Here is a 24,617-nt window from a genome sequence, read left to right as displayed (position 1 = left end):
CATTCTAAACGTTCTACTAGCTAGCGTACTGTAAGAATAATGGAAACATAACAAAGTAATGTATAAATTTTTTTATTGAAATAAAGACATTGAGAATATCATCATAAAAATGAATGCTGTGAAGTCATCCCATAAAATACTTCATTATGTTTTTTCTTGACAAGGTACTTATTCCATTTTCGGGTCATACACAAGTTTTGACATTGTTTCAGCTATAATCGCATCCCACATTTCATCATTCGTATTAATGGGGTTATTGACTATATCTATAGGTATACGATCAATGGTAGTAATAATGTTCACATGCACTTTGTTTTTCATCAATTCATCTTTATACCCCTTTTTGTATTGTCTGTCAATGCTCTTTTTATTCGGCTTTCGATTTCACTGCCTATTACCACATCGTTTTTACATAGTTTGTGGAATTGGCACATAGACAAAATATACATTATGACATTAGTGCAACAGTGGGCCTTTGTTTTCGCTTTGCTATTCCTTTGGTTTCTTTAATAAATACTAATACCAGAAAGATAGTGATATGGTCTATCAACAGGTAGTGTGTCACTGCCAACAGTAGCAAGAAGTTGACCCTCATCGTCAACTACTAGTTTCAGGTTTGCATTCTCTTTGAGCACTAACTTCTCTGGAAATACTACTCTGACATGTCCACCAACAATAATTTTGAATCTTTTCGATACTCCAAAGAAATTTAATTTCTCACTGTCATGACAACGCACGCATACATTTCCAATAGTGTTATCACTTGTTTCATAGTTCAAATATTTTTCTTTATCAGCATTCAACGCAAAGATAACTATATCATCTGCACGTACTTTCTTGGAACATTTGATCTTCACTGTTTTTGTATTAATATGATGAGTGTTTATTATTCCAACACTAATTTAAAACATACAATAAACTAGTTAGTGTCGATGACCAGCCAAAGAATACCACGAAGGCAGCCGCATAAAACAAATCCATAAAACCATGTACACCAGTCCAAAAAATTCCAAGTCCCAAAAAAAAAAAATTAAGTCCCAAAAAAACTCAAGTCCAAAAAATCTAAGTCCAAGAAATTTTAAGTCCAAAAAGGGGGAGGTGAAAAAGTTGGCAGAAGGGTATTTGGGGCTCCTTGGAGGTTGGATATGGATGACCATATTTACCCTCTATAAAAGGTGCTGATATGAGCACTCATCCCCATGATGATACAAGCGGTTACACCATGCCTATATTTTAGATGCTGTCAAGCAAAGTTCGATACTATATCATATAATTCTATTAGTTCAATTTAGAATCAAATCAAACGATTTATTTTATCTTGCTCATCATGCCAAGACAGTAATAATGATGCAAATGAGATGCCGGCTGGATTATGCTAACGATTCAATGAAGTAGGATATGTAAGTAAGTCAATGACCCAAATATAGGCAATATTTAAAGTCTCGGGGTCTTAGTCCCAGAGTATTGCTCCAATCACTACTTTTGCCACACGGGCTGTGGGGGCATTGCATTCGCAGATGCAGAGTTATTAGATCTTTTGACTATTTTGAACAAAAAGGGTTTTTTTCAAGGTTTCAATCAGTGTTGAAAAGGGAAGGGATCTAAAAAGGACAAGGGGGTCGGTTGCCCTCCAATCACTCAACATTTCCCTCAATATGCCCTGAAATTGACAACTTAATACCCACATTCGTTCCTTAGATTTTGCTGAAACGTTCTTTTCACAACCAGCATACAAATAAAGTGTTTTGATTTTGTTGGACATCCTGTCTAACATCTCCTGAGAGTTTCAGCTTAATATCTTAAAATGTTTTATAGATCCCGACTCAAACATTTCCCCTTTTCCAAATATAGTAATAAAAATTACATGTAAGCAAGGGGCAACAGGGATAGCTTACAACCCTTAACTCAGGGGCTGTGGGGGCTATGTAATCCTCGGAGGCATAGTTATTTGACCTTTAGACAATTTTGAACAAAAAGACTATTTCAAAATTTTGACCAGATGTCTTTGCGGGGAAGGGAGCCAAAAAGGGCGTGGGAGGGCGACTGGTTGCCATTAAATCATTGTAGTAATTTAAAAAAGGAACTAGAGTTTCCGACTTCGAACCGAATGAGTCCTCTCCAAAGTTTCTACGGTCTTCCCTCCATATGAAGTGGCTCTGGGAAAAAAGAATAACACACAATGCATTGAAAAGCCTTATGGCTCTTTACTATTGGCAACCAGTGGCGGTTCTAGGCCTGGGTTAGAGAGGTAGCTGTCCCTCCCCACGGTTTTCTGACATCTGACATTAATTTCTTTTTATTTTATATTTTTAAACTCCTATAGTATACCTTGCCCCCCCCCAGATTATGGGGGCCAACACCGCTAATGTAGGCAACGCTAAAGCATTGAATCTCACTAGATTAATTGCAACATTTGTTTATACGAAGATATTTTTCAGTGAACTTTGAGGAGTTTTATTTATTTTAGTTTTATTTAGTTTTTAGTTTCACAATGAAAAAGAAAGCCGTTGAGTGAAATGAAAATTCATAGCTCTTGACTGAAAATCAGCTGAGGGCTCGAGAGGAAAGGCAACACGAAAAAAAAATTGACTTTTACTTATCGTGAAGAAACTGTGTTTTTAACTTAATATTAAATGGAAAAAAGCAAGTTTTGTCGAATGGAAGTAAGCAGCAACATTAAAACTTAAAACGAACCGAAATTATTCCTTATGTTCCCTACTAAGGGGGGATTCCCCCTCCTTAGCCTCCCCCCCGCTTTTTAAGCTAAGTTTTTATAGGGTTATGCTGGATGATTTATTAACTACGCAACAAGCGTAGTTAATGGGTAATTGGAAGCTATGTATTTACCGAGTGTCTTTTAATATATTTGAACTGAAACTTGTATTCTTTAAATCAAATGCATGTCAGTAACCTATTTCAAAATACTTCTTATCTCATTCAAATTACTCTTGCGCTTGAGCAGTTGTCATCGAAGCATTGGGGACAAAAAAAATTTACTGTAAAGAGCGGTTGTTTAATGGAGAGAGCTACCCTCTCATAAACGGAATAATTTCCTTTCGTTTTAATGTCAATCCTTGTTTTTAAATGTTTAATTAAAATACTTGTTTTTAAATAAAAAAAAAATGTAGACATAGCCTACATTCCCACGACCCCTGTCCGGGTGCAATCAACCAACTGCAAAACAAAATAATGATAAATGAGCATGTCCGTGGACAAGTTTCTCGGGGGAAACAAAATGCAAGATTAAATACTGGGCTTTTAAATACAGGGCTCAAATATATCATTTGTCTCACATGGTGAATTCGATGGTACATTAAGATTTTTGAGTGAGGGGTTTCCTCTTTTCCGGAACAATTTCTTGTGCAATGGCTATTCATACATTATCTTCACAATTTCGATTTCAAGTTTGGTTTACAATCCCCCTATGGGGAAAATTGGGTCCCCTATCCGGGAAAACTGGCTCTCCGTTTCCAATTTGTTGGGCAAGTGAACTAAGATCATCAAATAGTTGCATGTAGTGCCGCAGTTATGCCAAAATATTGGTCCAAGTAATTAATAAAAATAAAGTGTCGGCATATGCTTGATCAAATAGCTTTCTTCCTCCCTTTAATCTCGTTGACCAATATTATGGAATAAACGTAATAGCTATGCTCTAAGAACGCATTTTGAGCATCACAACGAACTGCTTGCAAAAAAAAAATTAAAGACTTTAAATTAACAAAATTATTGTTAGCTTATACTGACAGATTGATATATCGAGAATTTTTTATTCGTAAAAGGAGGAATTCCGGTAAATTTATAGGAAGAAAGTGAATAAATCACTTGATGCCTTTTTTATGCTCTTTCATAATTTAATAATCATTTCTATGGCAAATTCCAAGTTAAGCTGTTAATATGGCCCCCAAAAAATAACATGCTACCTTGTCTATAGTTTTAGGCCCCTGATTCCCAACCGATGAGGCATGACAATGTTTTGACGGGTCATGTACAGGAAGAGTACCCTCCGGCTGATTATACTCCCCCCCCAAAAAAAAAAAAAAAAAAAAGGACGTATCAGTACTACTAATGCAAAAACGTGATGATGCTCAAGGGGTTGTAAGTTTCCTATTAAGGGCTTTCATCAACTTTTTACTTTTGTTTACTTTTTGCTTTTCTGTGATGTCTTTTAGGGGGGTTTCAGCAAGGGCGTATCCACAGTTTTTTTCGGCGGAGGAAGGAGTGAAAAATTCAAAAAGCTTCAACAATTTGTTGATAAGCATTTTTGTTACTTTATTACGAGTCGGACAAATTTTGGGGATGGAGGGTCAAACCCGTCCCGAGCCAAATAACCGGTCACGGCAGGAATCCAACCGGTGCCCCTCAGACAAAGCATTCAACCCAGTGTGTCAACCACTTAGCCAGTACGGACAAATGAGCAAACGCTTAAATTGCAATCATTTTGAGTAATTGATTAAGTTAAAAGGTTTTGATAAACGCTTTTGAACATATTCCATATGGCACTTCCCTATCCAATGCCAAAAATTTCAAGAATCAATTGCAATAAGCTTATCAATGTAAATTTAAAAATTCTGTAAATCAATCCGTTCTCAGAAACGCAATAGGAAACAGTTGAAAAACTAGTTTCGCAATAGATGACGCAGAGTCTAGAACCTTCTACAATATCAAACGTTTCTTCAACGAAGAGATTTTATTCTCAGACATTAGCCAAGTTTTTGAGAATTCATTTGCAAAGTTACCTGCAATTTGATAGAAGAATTTGTGAGAAGAAGTATTTGTGAGGCTACTCTGAAGAATATTTCGAAAACAAATTTAAGTAAGTGTATAGTGAAGGCAGAGTTCGTATTATCTCTACTATTTGTTAAACAGACCCTCTCAAGTAAGTAAATTGCCTATACGGACTATTCAGATAGCTAAGCAAAAAACTTATCTGTGGAACTAGAATTTCTTCCTGAATCCAAATGACATTTGCTTCCGTCATAAATTCAATTTTATCATAATCTATCCTTTCTTACCTTGGTAAAATTATAGTTGAGTGACTTCTTGCTATCTCAGAAAGGGGTTAGGTTCGGAAAATGAACTTTCAGGGATGGGTCTATAGGCTAAAGCATAGGTAAAATTCTAGTTAATTGACTTCTTGCTATCTCAAAAAGGGGTTAGGCTAGGAAAATGAAACTTTCAGGGATGAGTCTACAGACTAAAGTATGTCCGGGAAGGTATTTTGAAGCAACTACCTCCACCCCTTCTCCCTCTAGAGGGCCCTGACCTTTGATGACCTTTGAAAATATGTGTGTTATAAAAGTGAAACCTTGCAAATTAGGTCTTCTGCTTAATTGAAGTACAACAAATTGTTTTCAGCTTCATAACTTTACTCAATTCCATTTTATAAGGTTTTAAAGATATGCAAATACATTTCCTAAATTTTGAAAAATTTATAAATGAAATAGGCATATTTCAGGACCCTCTAGAGGGAGGAGTGGAGGTAATTACTTGAAAATACCTTCCCGGGACATACTTTAGCCTGTAGGCCCATTCCTGAAAGTTGGATTTACCTAACCTAAACCCTTTCCAAGATAGCAAGAAGTCAATTAACTAGAATTTTACCGAAATTTGTTATTTCTCTATTTCAACCCTCCGGGGTGAGTGGGGGATGGTTAAATCGAAAAAATTAGAAAAATGAGGTATTTTTAACTTAACACAAACGGGTGATCAGATCGCAATGAAATCTGATGTTTGGAATGATATCGCGTCTCAAGAGCCCTTATTTTAAATCCCGACCGGATCTGGTGACATTGGGGGGGTTGGGGGGAACTTAAAATCTTGGAAAATGCTTAGTGGAGGGATCGGGGTAGAACTTGGTGAAAATAATAAGCACAAGTCCTAGATACGTGATGGACATAACCGGAGTGGATCCGCTCTCTTTGGTGGTAGTTGGAGCGGGGGAGGGTTAATTCTGAAAAATTAGAAAAAATGAGGTATTTTTAACTTAATTGGATTTCAATGAGATAGAAGCATATCGTGTCTCAAATCTCTTTATTTTAAATCCCGACCAGATCTGTTGACATTGGGGGGGGGAGTTGGAGGGGGAAATCGGAAATCTTGGAAAACGCTTAGAGTGGAGGAATCGGGATGAAGCTTGGTGGGCAGAATAAGCAAATGTCGTAGATACGTGATTGACGTAACCGTACTAGTTTTGCTCTCATTGGGGGAGTTATGGGGTGGGGTTCAGTGCTTTGGCGAGTTTGGTGCCTCTGGATGTGCTAGGACCATGAAAATTCGTAGGCATGTTAGGGAGCTGCACAAATCAACTTGATGAAGTCGTTTTCCCTGATTCGACCGTCTGGGGGGTTGAAGGGAGAAGAAAAATTAGAAAAATTGAGGTATCGGAGTGGTTGATCGGATCTTAATGAATTTTGATATTTAGAAGAACATCATGACTCACGAGCTCTTATTTTAAATCCCGACTGACATTAAGCCTCTGATTTTCCTTTTAAATCAACCTATTGATTCTTAGAATTATTTTAGAGCTCATACCATATGACTCCTGGCTCTTCTGGCCTAGTCACAAGTGCCATATGAGCTCTTAGCTCTTGTTTTTTAGAGCTCAGGGATGAGACCATTAGAGGGGACCAGGGATGAAGTGTCAAAAACGCAAGCAAAATTTGGTTGTTTGGTTGAGTTACAACAGTACAACTGAGAAAATTATTCATCACATTATTAGTAACTGGTTTCATCCCTTTAGTAGCGAAGTTTGTTTCTAAACTTGTGGAGAAAGTTAATTTGCCTTTGCATAGCCTCCCACATAAGCCAGCTTTGTTTTCTATTGATTGTTCGTGACTGGCATTTTTTTGCCGCTTAGACGCGTCTTGTTGCAAACATCTCCCTGCTCCCCCCTAGGTAATTGTATACACTCGATAAAAAATATACTGCCTTCTCATAGAATCTTGCCAAACAGATGAAAATAAAACTGATTAGCTTTGGTTGTGAACCTCTCTATTCCAAATTTCAATCCTGGTTTATGTCTCTTCAGAAAAAATTAATCGTAGTCAGAAAATGAGTAGAAAAATCGACAAATTTTCCATGTTGTGTAGGTCATTTTGTCATTTCTTACAAGACAGACATGGTGTTTTTATGTAGCCTTTTAAAGGAAATCAGATAATTTGTATGTTATATTTCTCCTAAAACGTTGTTATCCCTTGGGCTTGTTCTTATCAAGCTGTGAGTGAATCGAGATAAGTTAAGTATTTTATGGGCCTTAAACTACTCTTAATAATACTTTGCAAGGGTGCCCACAGGATACGCTAAGGGCTCTGCCTACCACAGTAGAGAACCAAATGTATTGAAACAAGGACATAATTTTGTAAAAGTGTAAAACTTATAATGTCTTCTGGCAAACAAAAAAAAACAAAAACAGCAAAAGAATACATTGAAATAGTTTTGACATTGTCCATCTTCAAACTCATCAGGTTTGCCGTGATTATCTAATGGTGCCTTGCATTTATTTTTGTCATCAAATAAACCTAATTACCATTTTCTTTTACAAGGATGGCAAAAGCACCTGCAATTGGTATCGATCTGGGAACTACTTACTCATGTGTTGGTGTATTCCAACATGGTAAAGTTGAAATTATTGCCAATGATCAAGGCAATCGAACGACACCATCTTATGTGGCATTCACCGATACTGAGCGACTAATTGGAGACGCTGCTAAAAACCAAGTTGCTATGAATCCCCAAAACACAGTTTTTGGTAAGTTCTTGAATCTGTAACTTTTGTAAGGTTCTGCTTTGAATTCCAAAAGTTTTAGTAAGGACAGAGCCGGCAATTCGTCAAGTTTTTCTAACTTAGCAGCTGAACTTTCTTTTGGGTCAATTCTTTTCAACTGTTTGGGTCAATGCTTCACTGCAATAATAATGCGCGAAACGACCTAAACCAGTGAAGTAAAACAGCTATGGTTACAAGGTTATATTAGGGCTTATGGGTTATATAAGGTTATATTAGGACTGTACTTGCTGTGTACGGAAACCCATGGAACCAATTCTGGTGTCTTGGTAGACACCAGAATGCATTGATCTCGGAGAGGGAATCTATGTCAATAGTTGAAACCAAGTCTGATAATTGCCGCGTGTGTCTACAGACAACGAAATATTTAAGTTGGACATGAATCAAAGGAGTTAGGGTTTTGGGTGAACAAAGTGCATTCCGTTAAAAATTAAATATTGCTTTCGGCAAGGTGCAAATCTTGTGTTAGGAGCTCTATGAGGAGGGTGGCAGCCCAAATCTTTGTTTGCGATAATGTTTGTTTTTTAGTTGTCTGGATTTTAAATTTTAATTTCTGCTGGCTTTAGATGTTAATGTCGCCTTTACTTTAAATGAATAAATAACTTTATTCCTCACGCTTCTCAATACAAAATTTCTATACAACTGACACCTTTTTAAAAGAAAAATGTTATGGCAGGGCGAAGAGCGGTTCGGCTGCGGCACGATGGCCATTTAAAGTCGTCCTACGTTAAAGTCTCGAGATATGGTATGTTTATGTTAGGCTATTGGAGAGGGCTTCCAGTGATTTCATCTTTTTGACTGGGAATGGTAGTTTGTTCCAGATCCTGATGAACCGGGGTGTGAACGAATGATGGTAAGAATTAGATCTTGCAATCTTCATCTTCACGGGCTCCAATTGCAGACTGTGCGATCTTGTGTTGCTTTTGGGGAGTTATTCGAACAAGCTCGTCTATTTACGTTCCCAAAATTCTCATGAACTATCTTGAAGAGGGTTTTAAGTCTAAGATCGTTCTTGTCTCAAGTTTATGGAGAGTGAGCCTTCTAAGAGCTTCGTCATACGGAAGGTTTTTGAATCCTTGAAGTCCTTTTACAAAGCGTTTCTGGACTCTCTCTATTCTGTCAATATCCTTTTTGAGATATGGCGACCAGATGACAGTGGCGTATTCAAGCTGTGGCCTGACGTAGCTTGTGTATGCTGAGATCTTTGAGTGAATGTCAAGGTATCGTAGGGAGTGACTGAGTAGCCAGAGAGTATTCGACGCTTTACGCCCAACCAGGCCGATATGCTTTTCTGGTTTGAGATCCAAGCTCAGAATTACACCTAGGTCCCTTTAAAACTTTGAGTACGCAATCAAAATTTCGAGTGACTTCTTCTTGTGCCAAAAAATGAATGATTTTTGCACCCAGTCGATTCGTGAAGTCCTGTATCTTCGACCTTTTATGCTGAGTTAACTGTTTTCAGAAAGTCGGCTTACCTCGTTTTGTTTACTCAGGTCCTAATCAAAGCCAGTCACATTATTTGGGGAGTTCGACAGCATGGACTTCGCATGCTTTTGCTCCGAGTAAATGACTTGGCTCGCTGTTGTGCTGATTTAGTCCCCAGGGATGCTGCATATTTCTCCAGCTTTGGGGCCTAGGCCATTTTTTGAACCAATCCAGTCGGGAGCAATGCTATGAAATTCCCACTCGTATCCCTCTTCCAAGCTTTGCATAAGTGCTCAGTTACATCAGTTACATATGAAGCTTATGAGACAAGCACTATTTGGCCTTTGGCCGACTCAGAGGTGTAGGTTGAGCAACAGCAGAAGTGAACTTATTATCAATTTAATATTAATTTATATTAATTTAGAAAACAAAGTTTGTACGAGGAAGAAGTAAAGAGCAAAGTTGAAACTTAAAACAAACGAAAATTATTAGTTTACCACCTATGTAACATATATCATTAAAATTAATGCAAATAAACCAGCTGGTGATATTTCCCTGTTTGTAAGATTACAGAAAACTAGTGCCTTACTGAAGACAACAAATATGAGTTTTGGTCTGACGCTAGTAAACCTTTTAAGGACGCTTTTAACAGTATAAAAGTAAAGCATTTTTAGTTTGTTTTATTTATTTTTTTCGTTTAATTTGGCATCACTTCTGCACAATTAGCTCAGTTCAATGATTGACTATCGTTTTTTATCTGAAAGACATTTCATGATTATTTTGTAGACAAGTTCAAAGTGAAGAAATCTTGTTAGGATTTGGACCACAGACCGCTCTTGTTTTCCATTAATTTTAAAACGGACATTAAAAATACTATATTACTACTTAAAGGAAACGAACTCCTTAGATATTTGGGTTGTACCTGAAAATTTATTTGTCTTACTGGGAAAAAACATCACGGAAAGCCAAGAAAATCAGTGACAAGGGATAAATCACTGACTGAAAGCCCTGTTTGAACCTGGTGTCAACTTTAAGCGGCCTGAGCTACATCTGAAAAGTCGTAACTTCACAGTTTGTTTGATATTTTGTCAATACTTGGTCTGATATGTCGAAAAATCAAGTTAGGGTATCGCTACATAACAGCTGTACCATATCCCTTGTATGCGTGTTCACCTACCATTGTAGTTTAGTAATATATCAATACACTGCCATCGATATGTTAAAGCTAAATTTATGTTCCAGATGTACAATAAACGCTTGAAACGCAACCACCCTTTCGTTTCTTTGAATTAACGTACTGCAATTTGGTACCTTCCCTTTCCCTTTTCCCCATAAGGTGTATTCAATGTATTTGTCATTTTCTGTTTATTCGATATTTTGACTTTTTTTTTAGATGCCAAAAGACTAATTGGCCGAAAGTTCGAAGATTCTACAGTTCAGTCAGATATGAAACATTGGCCTTTCAAGGTCGTCAGTGATGGTGGCAAGCCGAAAATTCAAGTTGACTACAAAGGTGAAACGAAAACGTTTTTCCCTGAAGAAATCTCTTCAATGGTACTCTCCAAGATGAAGGAAACTGCTGAAGCTTTTATTGGGAAAACCGTTACTGACGCTGTTGTTACTGTGCCTGCATATTTCAACGATTCTCAAAGGCAAGCTACAAAGGATGCTGGCACAATTTCTGGTTTGAACGTTCTTCGCATAATTAATGAGCCAACTGCCGCTGCAATCGCCTACGGTTTGGATAAAAAGGTGATAATTCAAAGTATTTTTGAAACTTCTGTTTAATCTTAGTGTACATTGTACTCTTTCGAAAGTGACATTAATGAAGGATGCACTTAATATTAAAAAAATATTAGTCATAATTTCAAAAAATCAGGCTATAATGTCAACTGGTCTTGTTTCTCTGGTAATATCAAGATTTCTTTCTGGCTATATTTTCTTTTAACATCAAAAGAAGCAATTAAGCTAGTTGAAAGAAACTGAAGTTTTTGGGAGTTGCCATTTAATTTAATTACATAGTTATGTCCACTTGGCTCTATTACTTTCCTTAATATAGAATAGAAAGATTGTATGAATAAGTGAGATACATTCGTTCAAGGACCGAATTTTTTTCTTTAGTGGTTCTCATAGATTATACCTGCTTTTTGCTACTTTCAAAAATCATCCCCTCGCCCCTTTTGTGTATGTACATGATAGGATTAGTCTCGTAGCCATAGAAAGCAAAATTACTATTTTTTAAGAAGTTGAGTAGCCCACAGAATTGTAATGGGTCTGTTTTAAGGAATTCGGAAGTGCAAACAAATTAAGCGGTGCTTTTTGTGCAAGTTTTCCTGATACTATACACCTCAATACTTTCAACTTGACAAGCTACATATATTTTGTTCAATTTTGATAGAGGTAAGAAGAAAACGTGTTCAATGCCTAGTTTAACAGTAAGTGTTAAGACTTTATTTTTTCGCCTACGTTTGACAGATCTTTTGGTAGGGTTTGTGTGCATTTAAGGAAATTAAAACAGGAAAAAAAATTCATTGAAAAAGGCTTTGAGAAGTAGCAAAAAATTATGTCCTCGCTGATATGACGGCTATTCAGTGAAGAGCCTCATGAATTAGTCTTTTATTTCTATATGCTAGTCAAGGACTCTTCTACTTTTGAAAGAATTGCCTGTTATTCGAGTGCAGTTCGTGTTTTCATTAAAGTGCTAGATTTTCAAAATCTTGCAAATATAGGAAAATATGAATTAGTTTATTTGAGATAATTTTGTAGATATGTTGGTTAAACTGCAGAGTAACAATTATTATTTTTGTTTCAATTTTGCTTTACTCCACCAGGAAAATTTGATTTAAAATATTGGACAAGGAAAAATGATGTTGAGAATAAAAAAAGAGTCGCCCATTGACGCGAATATATTTGACTAGTTCTGTAAAAATGTTTTAGCTTTCTGTGATCATGCTGTCTTTATCAGTTTGTTTCTTCAGTTAGGTCCTCAGGTCGTATTATTTTCGGCATCTGATGGTCTTGCTTAATCTATCGTTATCGACACGGAATTGAAGCTCGCCATTAAGTAGAAGGCATCAGATATTAAAAGTAAGCATGTGATATTTCATGACAAACTGGAGTCATATCATCGGACAGTTGGTTTACTCATTTTTGGTGTATATAATGTCTTTTCAGGGGTGTCACTTTACGGGGAAGGGAGTAAAGTATTTTTTCACTATCTATGGGAAAGTCAGTTTTTCCAATGAAAATGCCAAAAAAGGGCATTCCGAGGAAAATACCTAAAAGGGCTTTTCAGTGAAAATACCAAGTTTTTTCAAAATCTGGAGGGGGAAGTACATGCCCCCTTCAACTGACGTGATTGATATTCTGTTGCTGGTTTAATTTATTTTCTCCACTTATGGCGGATTTATGTACCGGATCATCAGTTAATTACTATTAGTAAATATGTCGTCTTTCAGGTTGGCAAAGAGAAAAATGTCCTGATTTTTGACCTCGGTGGTGGTACTTTTGACGTGAGCATTCTTACAATTGAAGAAGGTATTTTTGAGGTGAAATCCACAGCTGGTGATACACATTTGGGTGGAGAGGACTTCGATAATAGAATGGTCAACCACTTCGTGCAAGAATTTAAGAGAAAGTATAAAAAGGATCTGTCAACCAATGCAAGAGCATTACGACGACTAAGAACTGCTTGTGAAAGAGCGAAGAGAACCTTGTCGAGCTCAACCCAGGCTAGTATCGAAATCGATTCGCTGCATGAAGGTGTTGACTTCTATACATCCATTACTCGTGCTCGTTTTGAAGAGCTCTGTGCTGACCTGTTTAGAAGGTAATTAATTTAAAAAAAAATTGAGGGTTTTTATGAAAGCGAAGCCATTTTTTTATCCAGAAAAATATCAAGTTTAAAACCTCAAATTTTGGCTGTTAGTCGTGATTTTTTGGCGTAGTAGGAAAAACCAGCCTTGGTTAAGATTACAGCAAGTCAGCTTTAACAGAGACAACTTCTCCAGATGACCAGCAGAAGGTACAGAACCATGATTTTAAAAATGCCCAATAAGGACTTGGAACTCATGAAATACTGATGTAAAAGTCCAACACTAAATGGCTATCTCAGAATTGTGATAGGATGACTTTAGGGCAAGTAAGCCTTTTTGGGAGAGGGGTTAGCTGCCCTCCAATCTTTTTGGTCACTTCAAAAGGGCAAAACAATTTTAGATTTTTGTTCAAATGAGCCATTAAACATCTGATCTGGTAACCCCCCAACCTTGGTAGAAAAAAGGACGCCAGGGCATGCAAAAAAGTGATTTTCCCAGTTGTTCAAGGCTGGGAACTGTAATTACCATATGCAAGGTTTTGGACCCTGCTGATTTCAGTTGTGCAATTTTTAATTTGATCTCACCATTTTCCAGGGGTTCCAAGCTCTTTTTTGAAATCACCATAAATTTGTTTCGCAATAAACGTACTTTTGAGACTAACCGAAATAAGTTGCCATTCCTGAATCATTGCCAGATGGTATTTATTTGCCAGTTTTTTCAAACATGTTTTATCAACTTGCCGTTATTAGATTTGGTCCGCTCTTTACTAGGTTGCAGCTACTGCTCCAACCATGAAACGCTTTGGTTGATGTTAAGTCCAATCCACAACATGCTTAGACATCGATATTGGGGCAATCCACGCTCCGTTTCCGCTTTTGTCTGCAGCCCTGATTGGTTTAAAGAAATTAATGCTATAAATTGATATTACATTAGCACACGTGTGAATAGGGCTCTACCAAATTTTAATTCTCGCAAGAAATTGTTCCTGTAATCCTGTCTTGCAATTACAATATCTGAATTTAAAGATGTGTTCACATAATTCTGTCGAAATCATAATGGTTAATTAGTGTTAATTTAATGGAAAGAATACACAGCTAACAGTAGATACAAAAAGTTTTCTATTATGTTTTATTCTGTTTCCATTTTATGTTCAGCAGATGACCTGCGGTATTTTAAAGTTTATGGTTTCTAATTGTATATACTATACTCCTAGTAATAATTAAAAATTATTTTGATTTGATGCCTGTGGAACCAGGTTTTGGGGGATTATTTTTAATTTTTCGTATTCTAGAATATTTTGTTTCATGCTTTAAACAGATGGCAGTATCTTTTTTGTTCTTTAAAACTAAATTTCACTTACAATTTAGTACTACTTCTTTTTAAGTAGTCTAGGGACACTTGTCACCTTGCAAATGCTAAGGATCGATGAGGTAATTTGGGACACTTAAAAAAAAAACTAAGTATCAAAAAGCCATTTTCGGCTAAACTTTTGACATTATGAGAAAAAAGGAAAAATTATGTTTTTTGCTTTTAGTTTCTAACTAATGACGGGAATTTTCAAACGGTCGGAATTTTACAGTCAGATGAGATTCATCTAGAAAAATACTTTAGCTTTTATTTTATGGAAGAATTGGGACAGTCAAGTAGGCTAGTGTTTTCCTAAATCAACATCGCCTATAAAATTTTTAATTTTGGTATAGTTTCACTAAATGTTTAATATGCACTACTGCATCAATCCAAACCTCTGAAATCGCCAGATGTTCTTTTGTATTTATTTCTTAGAAATGAAACTACTGCAAAATCAAACTTTTTTGAATTTGGACAGTCAAAGTAAGATAGTTTTAAGTTTTCAATATTGCTTTTGGTATTACACGAGAGATTAGAATTGATATGTTGCAGTTATTGTGGTCGTACTTTGCTGTCATGTGAATTTCCCCTAATTCAGTGAGTAAATATATTTACCCCAGAATTTTTTTTTTTTCAAGAATTTTACAATGTCTTATTTTGCAGCACAATGGAACCTGTTGAAAAATCTCTCCGGGACGCCAAGCTAGATAAAGGAAGCATTCACGAAATAGTTCTTGTTGGAGGTTCCACACGTATCCCGAAAGTTCAAAAACTTTTACAAGACTTCTTTAACGGCAAAGAGCTTAACAAGTCAATCAACCCCGATGAAGCAGTAGCTTATGGCGCAGCTGTTCAAGCTGCCATTCTTCACGGTGACAAGTCTGAAGCCATTCAGGACCTCCTTTTGTTGGATGTTGCACCACTTTCTCTTGGTATAGAAACAGCTGGTGGAGTGATGACTCCTTTGATTAAAAGAAATACGACCATTCCAACGAAACAAACTCAGACTTTTACCACTTACTCCGACAATCAGCCTGGAGTGTTGATTCAGGTGAGGGAAGCCAATATTTTTGTTCTGAAATTTCTATTTGAATTGACATAATTTTCTTCCTTGGGTAAATATTCTATCCAGCCAATTATAATTTTTAATTAGTCTTAATTTTAATTTTGACTTTCAAAAAAGAAAAAAAACAATACCGTACGAAAAATGACAAGCATTGGTGGACGTAGCTCCAACGACATTCTAACTTTTTACTTTATCTTACGATTGGTTTCTTTGATCGTTCCAATTCTTTGGATTGGCAGATTTTCGGCTCCTTAGTCGCACTATTTTGTTTTAGGCAATATGGAAAATTGCGCATAATCTTCAGCAACCAGATTGGCTAATATCAAAAATATAATTAAAGTAAAAGCTTGACAGACCGCCCACATGTTTAGTTGCAAATAGTGGCAAAAGCGGCCTAGCAAATAAACAAAGCCCCTGGTAGTTTTTCACCTTGTGGTTGGACTATACCTTGGCTTTTAAAGCCGAAAGTTCAGTTCTCATCTTTTAGATTATTTTCTCACTTGTCTTTCTGTTTTTGTTTTCACTACCTTTTTAGCACTATTAGCGTGAAGTTAGGATTGCCCTACTTCAGTCTTTCATATTCTCTTTCCAGTTAAGTTTTTCGTTTAGTCTGTTAATGTTTGCCTCCTTTGGCCCATTTATCGGAGCGTTGAGCAACAGTATGGGGCTGTATTGGGGGAAGATTGAAGTCCCAACTTCCGTAAATTTTGTTTAAAAGATAACTATCTATTGTATGTTATTGTGAATGTCGACGTTCACCGGTGAATGTCCGAAATTCCTTTTTCTTTGCTTGGATTCAATTAGCTGTATGCAAGTTAAAATGGTAAAAGTTAGTTGGGTTGAATTGGGTTAGTTTAGGTTAGGTTAAATTTGGCTATTAATGTCAGAAATGGGTTAAGAACCTAAGCTAACCAAACCTAATCTAACCTAACCATTCATCAAACCTTGCATTAAACTGAAAATCCAAACGCTAGCAACCAAAGGAGGAAAAAAGGGATTTCGGACATTCATCGGTGAAAGTCGACATTCACCAATTCGGGATGTTCACGGTTAACCCTCTCCAAAACCAGTTTGTATTTACTTTAAACCCTTTCAGTAGAATTTCTAAATCCTAAGGGTAATCCTAGGAAATCGAGAAACTGAATTTATTTACCTTGGACCCTACAGACTAGTCCAAAACTAACCCGGAAACCAGACCAACGTGAAAAAAAAACTCGAAAACATACGTTCAGGGATACCTTTCTTTGAAAGGTATACCTTTCAAAGGTATAAGCACAAAAAACTTCCTTTAACGAAATGAACGTTGTTCATGATTGGTTGACCCAACAAAACATGTTAAAGACCGACCTTTGTTATGATGGTATGTAGTTAATTTTTCATTGCTAACTACAAGTTGTTGTTTTTTTTTTTTTTTTTTTTTTTTTGCTAAATAAGCAGCAAAAATAAACAGGTTGAACAAGTCAGTCTTGTTCAACCAATCCCAAGGGGAAACGCCTGGAATTAGTCTTTGTTTTTAGGCGTCGTAGCTACAAGTATAATTTATTAGTTCTAGTTCAATATCATTGTTCTTACAGGTATATGAAGGAGAAAGAGCTATGACCAAAGATAACCATCTTCTTGGTAAATTTGAGCTCAGCGGAATCCCTCCAGCGCCTCGAGGAGTTCCTCAAATCGAAGTGACATTTGACATCGATGCTAATGGTATTTTGAACGTAACTGCTGCTGATAAATCTACAGGAAAAGAAAACAAGATCACAATCACCAATGACAAGGGTCGTTTATCTAAGGAGGAAATAGAGCGAATGGTAAGCTTGATTTAAGTTTTTAAGCCAGTCCCTATGCTATTAGTATTGTTGTTATTCCTGGGAATTATGGATATTGCTAAATTGATTCTTCAATAGAATTGCTCTAAGCCTTAAATTTTCTGTTATGCATTACTAAATTTGAGCAATTTGAGTTCAGGTTCTTTCTTTCCTTACAGTTAATTGAATGGTAATACAGAAACGTAATTTCTTGGTGTTTTTAATTGAAAAAGCTATGAATAATGTATGAATATGAAACGTAGCAATAAAACCTATCAAAATGCTGAGTAACTTCAGAAGCGAAGCATACAGTTCTACTACTCTGTCGTGTTCACCACCAAAGCCATTTCCCAACCATCTTCTCTTTTTCGTCTGCAGGTAAAATTTCAGTCGATTTCAAAGCCTAGATGCCGAATTGTGACCAAAAGTCAATGATAATGCTGTTAATTTATCCTAACCTAGTTTAGCCTATTTAACTACAATTTTGGGCCCATTTTTGGTAATATAGTGATCTGAATGCTTTTTTGAATCGCATTGCTAAATTTGCACACTTGAATTCGAATTTCTGTACAACATTCCCTTTATCTCGAGGCTTTTTGATGAATACTGTCTTGAGCATAATATACAGGAATGACATAATTTGACTTGGCTTAGAAATGAGAATGATAACTTCATTATTAATGAATTGACACACCTACAATAACATCTTAGAAAGACCAAATAATCCTATTTTGTTCAGTATCCTATTTTCAAACTTAGTGTTAGTGTTTCAGATTAGTGTTTCAACTTATGTCACGTGAATCTTTATTTTCTTCTGATTCTAACAGTATCATTTGTTACTTAGTTTTTATTGTGTAAAACCCAAGTGCTAAATTAGATAAATATCACAAATTGCGAGATGAAAATCTATAGGTTTAACGAATATTCAGTGTCATAAAGGCGGGAGTCGGCGTTTACTCAACCCCCCCCCCCCAGGAAAATACTGGATTAAATATTGGGTAAACGGTAAACGCGTAGACCCCATAAAAGCATTTGCCGAAAGATAAAAGCTTACCTTGATGGTATTCACCCAGTTTGCGTGAATTGGATACAAAGGAAACAGTGTAATTAACTGTATATCAGACAATTTTTCTTTAAATTTTCAGATACGAAATGCATCATCATATATACGGAATTAGTTTTTGCTTATTTTTGTTCCATTTCATGACTCGGTGTGGCAAGACTGTCCACAATAACTTCTGCGCAATGCTTTTTACATATTTTAATAAGGGAAAGAAAAATCATAGAAAATCCCACTTTTCAGATACAAATATACTGAAAGTAAAGCCAGGGGGCAAAAGTTGTTTTTATTTTGATATCCTTGGTGCTTTTAGCATTAATGAAGTTCTTGATAAGCTACATCCTGCAGACGTGATTCACTGCTTTTCTTTCGTCAGACATTAAGCTGGGGAGGAGATGGTTTCCGGATTTGGTTACTGTAAAACAGTGCTAAAAAAAAACCCTTCAGGATCATCCGTAAGATTTGAATTCCAGAATCGAATGAATTTTTCCCATGTAGCATAACTTTAGTTTTAATTCCTAATGTATCGAGATCCCCAGCAAGTTCTATTTGTGAAGGTTAGAATGGAATAACTTCGATATAACGAAATTTGACTTATCTCTTCGGACAAGAGAGCGACGGGCGTTTTATCTCTTTTAATAACTTTTCAGAAAATTGAAGGCCAATTGCGAAAACAGAAAGCAAGCCTCAGGTTTTCCATGTATGTGATTACACTGACACCGACAGTGCGCATTGAAACAATAGAAACTTGAAGAGATGGGGCAGTGGATTCTGAAGATTATCAAAAAACAAGCGAAATAATTATGTATTATGTTTATGGATGAGCTATTTTCTAATTTGCTTTTAAACGAATAATTCCATGAATAATTTGATAGAATTAACGTGCATACTATGAATAGTTCAACTGCCATATCGATTAGCTCAATGAAAGAAATTAAATCAGAAATTTTCTTATCGATTAACCTACAGTCTTGCATGGATTGGGTATCTGGACGGCTAAAGAGAACAATATTCTGGTAGGTCAACGATTAGGCCTGAATAAGAGTAAATTAAATGAGGCTTCCTCTTATTTTAAACAATACATATTCTTTGTAGGTCAATGATGCTGAGACTTACCGTGGTGAAGATGAGAAGCAAAGAGAGAAGATCTCTGCCAAAAATGCTCTCGAATCATACTGCTTCAACATGAAACAGACTGTAGAAGGGGAAGAAATGAAAGATAAGATGAGTGAGGAGGATCGCAAGACAGTATTAGATACCTGCAATGAGGCCATCAAATGGCTAGATACTAATCAGTTGGCTGAAAAGGAAGAGTTTGAAGATAAGCAGAAAGAAGTTGAAAACGTAAGTTTTTCATGTTTCATGACCTTTTTATCTAACATGGAAATTATACAGGAATTTCTCAGTCTAAAACCCACAATTGAGAATAGGTTTTCAAGTCAGGTAAATAATTAAATCCATTAGATAAGAAATTATTGATCTTTTACAAAACAGAAATAAATCTGGAGACGACAAAACGGTTCTATGGTCAGTATGAAGAAAAAGAGAAAAACAATCAAACGAATATTTCCCCTGTATAAAACAAGGTGGCTTCAGCGTAGAGAAAACGAAAAACAACTTGAATCTAAAACTGAAATAATATAAATTATATAAAGTTGAAACAGCCTAACTAATCATCGTGAATAGGATCAACATTACAATTGTCAGTATCAATTAATTGCTAAATCTGAAAATATTTTTTCTTTTTATTTCTAATTCTTCCATAGATTTATTAGTTTCCAGATCTATTTTTTGTTTTGTCATGGCTGGCCAGTTAAGCTTTAGATCTTCTATTTGTCCAGTTTCCCGAAAGCAGTGCAAAGGAGAAATATAAAACAGAACTGGAAAAAACAAGACAACAAGAAACAAAAAGGAAACGATAGCTAAGACTAAGCAACAACAACAACAAAAAAACACTTCAGAAAAGCTATTGAATATATATATTGAAAGCCCTTAACTCAAACCTAACGCAACGTTCTCGTCGGGTTGGTTCGACTCTTAGATGTTTTCGAGTTTTCATGGCCATTCTTGATTATTGTGCCGCCACTAACGTGAAACAAGTTTCACTTCTTTGGTAGAACATTCATAGCGCTGCATTGAGCTGCGTAGGAAGTCAGGTTGGTTCAGAAATGAGGTGTCTATCCCGTCTCTTTCCTTGGACAAATGTACCAGGGACACCACCCTGGAGAAGGGTGGTGTCCCTATAACCATGCGTTATCATTATTCGCCAATAAGAACCATTTATTATCATGTCTTATTGATCTAAGGGACTTTCCCTCGTAAATTTCAAGGCGATCGATGAAAAAAAAACGTGTTTTTTGCATAAGAACTGGAGGTGATGAGGGAAAGTGTCGGAGGGACCACTTTGCGTCTTCAAATATTCAGATTGGAGGCTATTAAAAAATTCAGCTCGAACAATCGTGCGACCAACTTGTTTTTCTGCTAAAAAGCCTAGAGTTGGTGAAAGGGGTATTTGAGGCTTGACAGGCCCAGTTTGGTTAGTCTCATCATTAATATTGAAACCGTGCGAGATTCTGGTATATTCAAACAGCTTGGGAATATGCATAATTACAGGTTAAAAGACTGGTAGGGTAAGGGGGGTGCATCTGACCGACTTTGGTGCCCCAATGATACCGAATGAGAATCCTTGCGTGATTCCCTAGACCTAATGCAAGATACATAACCTTTAGGTAAACTTTCTGCAAAAATTTGGTACCAGGAGTTGCGGGGGTGTTGGAGGCCCTATGGACCTTTCAGTTCTTATGGATCTAAAATAATTACGTGAAAAATGACTTGTAACGGAACATAGCAGCGCTTTTGAATGTGTGAGAAAATCCTCTATTTATGGATCTTTATTTTTCTAATGTGCCAAAATATAATATGGCGATAGATACATGAAATTGTCTTGTATTTTAAGCCCTTTTCGAATTGTCTCGATTTGAAATCCTACGTGCTTGCCTATTTGAGTTGGATATTTCAACCTGAAAGCAAAAACACTGCTAAGAGGAACGAAAACTTGGTGGAACAACTTCAGATACTTGTCTACGTTTTATGCTATCAAACTATTCACTTCACCTTATAAAGGCTGTGGCTCGAGGACAAGCGCAAACCATATTTTGTCCCAAACGAGAATTATACTCAGCTTTTCAAAAATTTAATTTCATCTTCATAAGTTCGCATTATGGAAAGCACTAAACCGGAACCGACAGCATAGGAGTAAAAAAAAGTTGTGAAGAAGTAGATTCCATGTTAAATGCAGCTTTTGGGGGGAGGAATGGTTTAGTCTTGATTAAGGCATAATTACATCTTTCTGGTGTTTGCCCTTATCATTGTAAAATTTTGAATATTTATAGATTTAAATTTGACTCCTCCATTTCTAAAAATCTGTTTAATTTGATGTTTCATTTTTCAGATTTGCAAACCCGTAATAACGAAATTGTATCAAGGAGCTGCTGGAGCTGGAGGTATGCCTGGTGGCCCTGGTGGTCCCGGTGCTCCAGGTGGGGCAGCAGGTGCTGGTGCTGGACGTGCTGGTGGACCAACCATTGAAGAAGTGGATTAAAATGGATTGTTCTTGCTACCCCGATTTTTATGCTTCGGTTTATTTGTGATTCGAGTACCTAATAAAATAGCTGAGTTTACCTGAATTCAATGGGTTTGAGATAATGAGATAGTAAGCTCAACTCTAGGGGTCAAGATGAGTGATGTTTCAACTTCAAGACGGTTTATGCCCGAAAATGCACTATCAAAACTTCAGTTAAATACCCTCCGTTTCTAAGAAAACTGCACACATCCTAATTGTAGGCACGCAACTTATCGTTGGGAACGAATTCACCGTCGCACGGCATTGATCTCTGAGGCTATTTATCAGGTTTCTTATGGAATAGTTTATTGGTCTTTCTCAGGCGAAATTGTTTGGCACCACTAAATGGCCAGTCAATCTTATTTGTTTTGTCATGACTTCTTGCTTCGTCAGGGGGTGCCCTGAACTTCATTTCCATTCGGGTAAGCCTTCTACCAAAAAATAGGCCTATTAGTTCAATATGATCATTCCTTCGATCGAAGAAAAGTAAAAATATCCAACACGCAATCGTTTTAGTTTTGTATTTCTTAAGCGAAGTTTCGCAATATGTAAATAAAGATTTTGAGCGTGGGGGGCAGGAGTGGTTTCCGGGTTGAAAACTGCCACTATTCTTGCTAATAGTTCTTGGTGGATAACTTTAAAATGAACGAGTTGTGCCTATTTAGAATAACGTAAGTCATTTGTATTCAAATTTCGTTTCTTTACAGCTTCAGCTCGTATTGATAAGAATCGCTCTTTACGATTTGGTACTTCGAACTTGTTTCATCAGTGGCTCTTATACATCGACTGCCGTCTGACTCAACCCAATTATTTACAATAAATTTGGTTTTGTATAACGATGTTCCAAGAGTGATAATCACTGAAAAAGGCCCTTAGGGGGTGGGAAGAGGTAGGATAAATTAAATTTGTATCTTGGTTATTAATTATCCATCTTGGAGAAAAAAAAAACTTGCTTTGACAGAATCAACTCGGTTAAATGAAGCTTTAAAATATTTGTATTGTAACCTTTAATTTTATACGAGTTTTATGTCCTTAGAAATGAAAGCACGATTGTACGATTTTGTCCTTTGAAACTAGGAGGATGTTCCTTGGTCGAGATCGAGACTGGCTTTGGGCTAAAATTACTATTTTGCACCACAAAATGGTAGAATTGTTGTATCACTTTGGAGCAATATCTTGTTGCTCGAAAACTACTAGAACTGTCAAGGTTCCATTCGAATGAGCCCTCTAAATAAACTCAGAAATTATTTGATGCAATTACCCTCAGAAATAAGGGACAAATCAGTCAATTATCAGTTGAACGGTCATAAATGCCATTATTTCCAAGGGTGACTTTTGGAAAATCTGTTACAGTATGCCTGCCGCCATTCCCGCCTCTATTGTGTAGGTAAGCACATGAATGTAATCCTATTACACTCCAGGGTATTTCCGCAATATGAGTTCCGCCGTCTCCTGTAGCATCCAAACTGCAGACATCAAGCAGAAATAAATTTCAAACGTTTTTTTCTTAAACATTACTACATTCAAAATTCCCGGAAACTCAATGGAATGAATAATATATTACTCAGCCTGCTTTTATTAATTCTATTAATGTAGTTGTGGTGATTTAATTCCTTTTTCTTATTGATGTTATGACCAGTACAAGTAAACTGCTTGAGATAATTGTTTTCAGTATAAATTTGCTTTCAGTTTGTCCTGTTTGTGGTCATTTCTGTTCCTCTTAAGTTTGACTTAACCATCCATTGTAATTTCTGTTCGTTTTGGATTTCATTTATTCGTCGGTAGTGATTTCTATTCGCTTTGTTCGAATTATTATTTTACTCTATTTCTGATCGTCTTTGGCTTAAAGCAACTCTAGTAGTCATAGTAGTCTATTCAATATGTTTATTGAGAAACTTCTTTCGAGATATATCTTGGTTGTCTGGTTGGCTAAAACCTTTCTGGTATCATTACCTCGGCCAAAAAACCTCTTTTTTTCTAGGGGGGTTGCTAAGGGGCCTGGAAATGGGCCAAACATTGTGTTAAACAATGCTTCGTGTGATTCCTTTGAAATCTATACCATATGGGCCAGAATTGCATTGTTTGTATGGTAAATCAAACATTGAAAACTCTTTCGACAATTTTTTAAGCAACTTCCTCACCCCTTAGAAGTGCCCACGTTTCAGTCGTTCTTGACCGTTGTTATCACCGTGACTTCCAATATTATAATCTTAATTTCTAGAGTTCTTCCAGACTTCAACTAAAAAAAAGCCTTGGCTACCGCATCATTACTATTTATGCTACTTATAAGTGAAGCTATTGTCTTTGGTGATTTTCTCGTTACCTAAAATCACCTCTTCACCCTCTTTTATTTTTACCTTAAGCGATTTAGTCTTGTGAGCTGGCTGCAACCAAAGCGAGAAAGCAAACCAGGGAAAAAGTATGCATTGACAGACTTACAAAACAGGCTTCAGTAATTCAAAAGGTGTCAAGTATTTTAAAGGACATAAAAACGAAATAAATACATGTTTCTCTATTAGGAATAATGTTTTTTCAGTTAAGAATTTCAAACAGTCTAGACAGGGTCAAATCCATTCTGAAAATTGAAGAAAGAATAGGTCTAATCGTCTTTGCAATGGAGGCTCCTGCTTATATCTTTGAAATGCCTTCGTTCAACAGGTATTAAAAAAAAGTTTTGACATGCTAGAAACCCAACTTCAC

At 36.4% G+C, this 24,617-nt stretch overlaps 1 protein-coding gene across 3 annotated transcripts in view; it reads left to right on the top strand.

Annotated features, from left to right (window-relative positions):
• Positions 1–21,981, top strand: part of LOC136027257 (heat shock 70 kDa protein cognate 4-like) — a 36,215-nt gene extending 14,234 nt beyond the window's left edge. The window contains exons 1-8 of one of the 3 annotated variants that reach the window (XM_065704331.1): positions 4,617–4,813; positions 7,542–7,747; positions 10,599–10,957; positions 12,664–13,034; positions 15,031–15,418; positions 17,008–17,238; positions 19,391–19,639; positions 21,747–21,981. In XM_065704331.1, coding sequence (XP_065560403.1) covers positions 7,543–7,747; positions 10,599–10,957; positions 12,664–13,034; positions 15,031–15,418; positions 17,008–17,238; positions 19,391–19,639; positions 21,747–21,896 — 1,953 coding nt within the window. In that variant the 5' untranslated portion in view covers positions 4,617–4,813; position 7,542 and the 3' untranslated portion in view covers positions 21,897–21,981. Of the gene's footprint in view, positions 1–4,616; positions 4,877–7,541; positions 7,748–10,598; positions 10,958–12,663; positions 13,035–15,030; positions 15,419–17,007; positions 17,239–19,390; positions 19,640–21,746 lie in introns of those variants that run through there. The other 2 variants (XM_065704330.1, XM_065704332.1) reach the window with 2 other exon arrangements.
• The last annotated feature ends 2,636 nt before the right edge of the window (positions 21,982–24,617 follow it).

The sequence above is a fragment of the Artemia franciscana genome, chromosome 5 (genome assembly GCF_032884065.1).
Source record: "Artemia franciscana chromosome 5, ASM3288406v1, whole genome shotgun sequence".
Classification (NCBI taxonomy): Eukaryota; Metazoa; Arthropoda; class Branchiopoda; order Anostraca; family Artemiidae; genus Artemia; species Artemia franciscana.
This window is presented reverse-complemented; position numbering and strand designations above follow the sequence as displayed.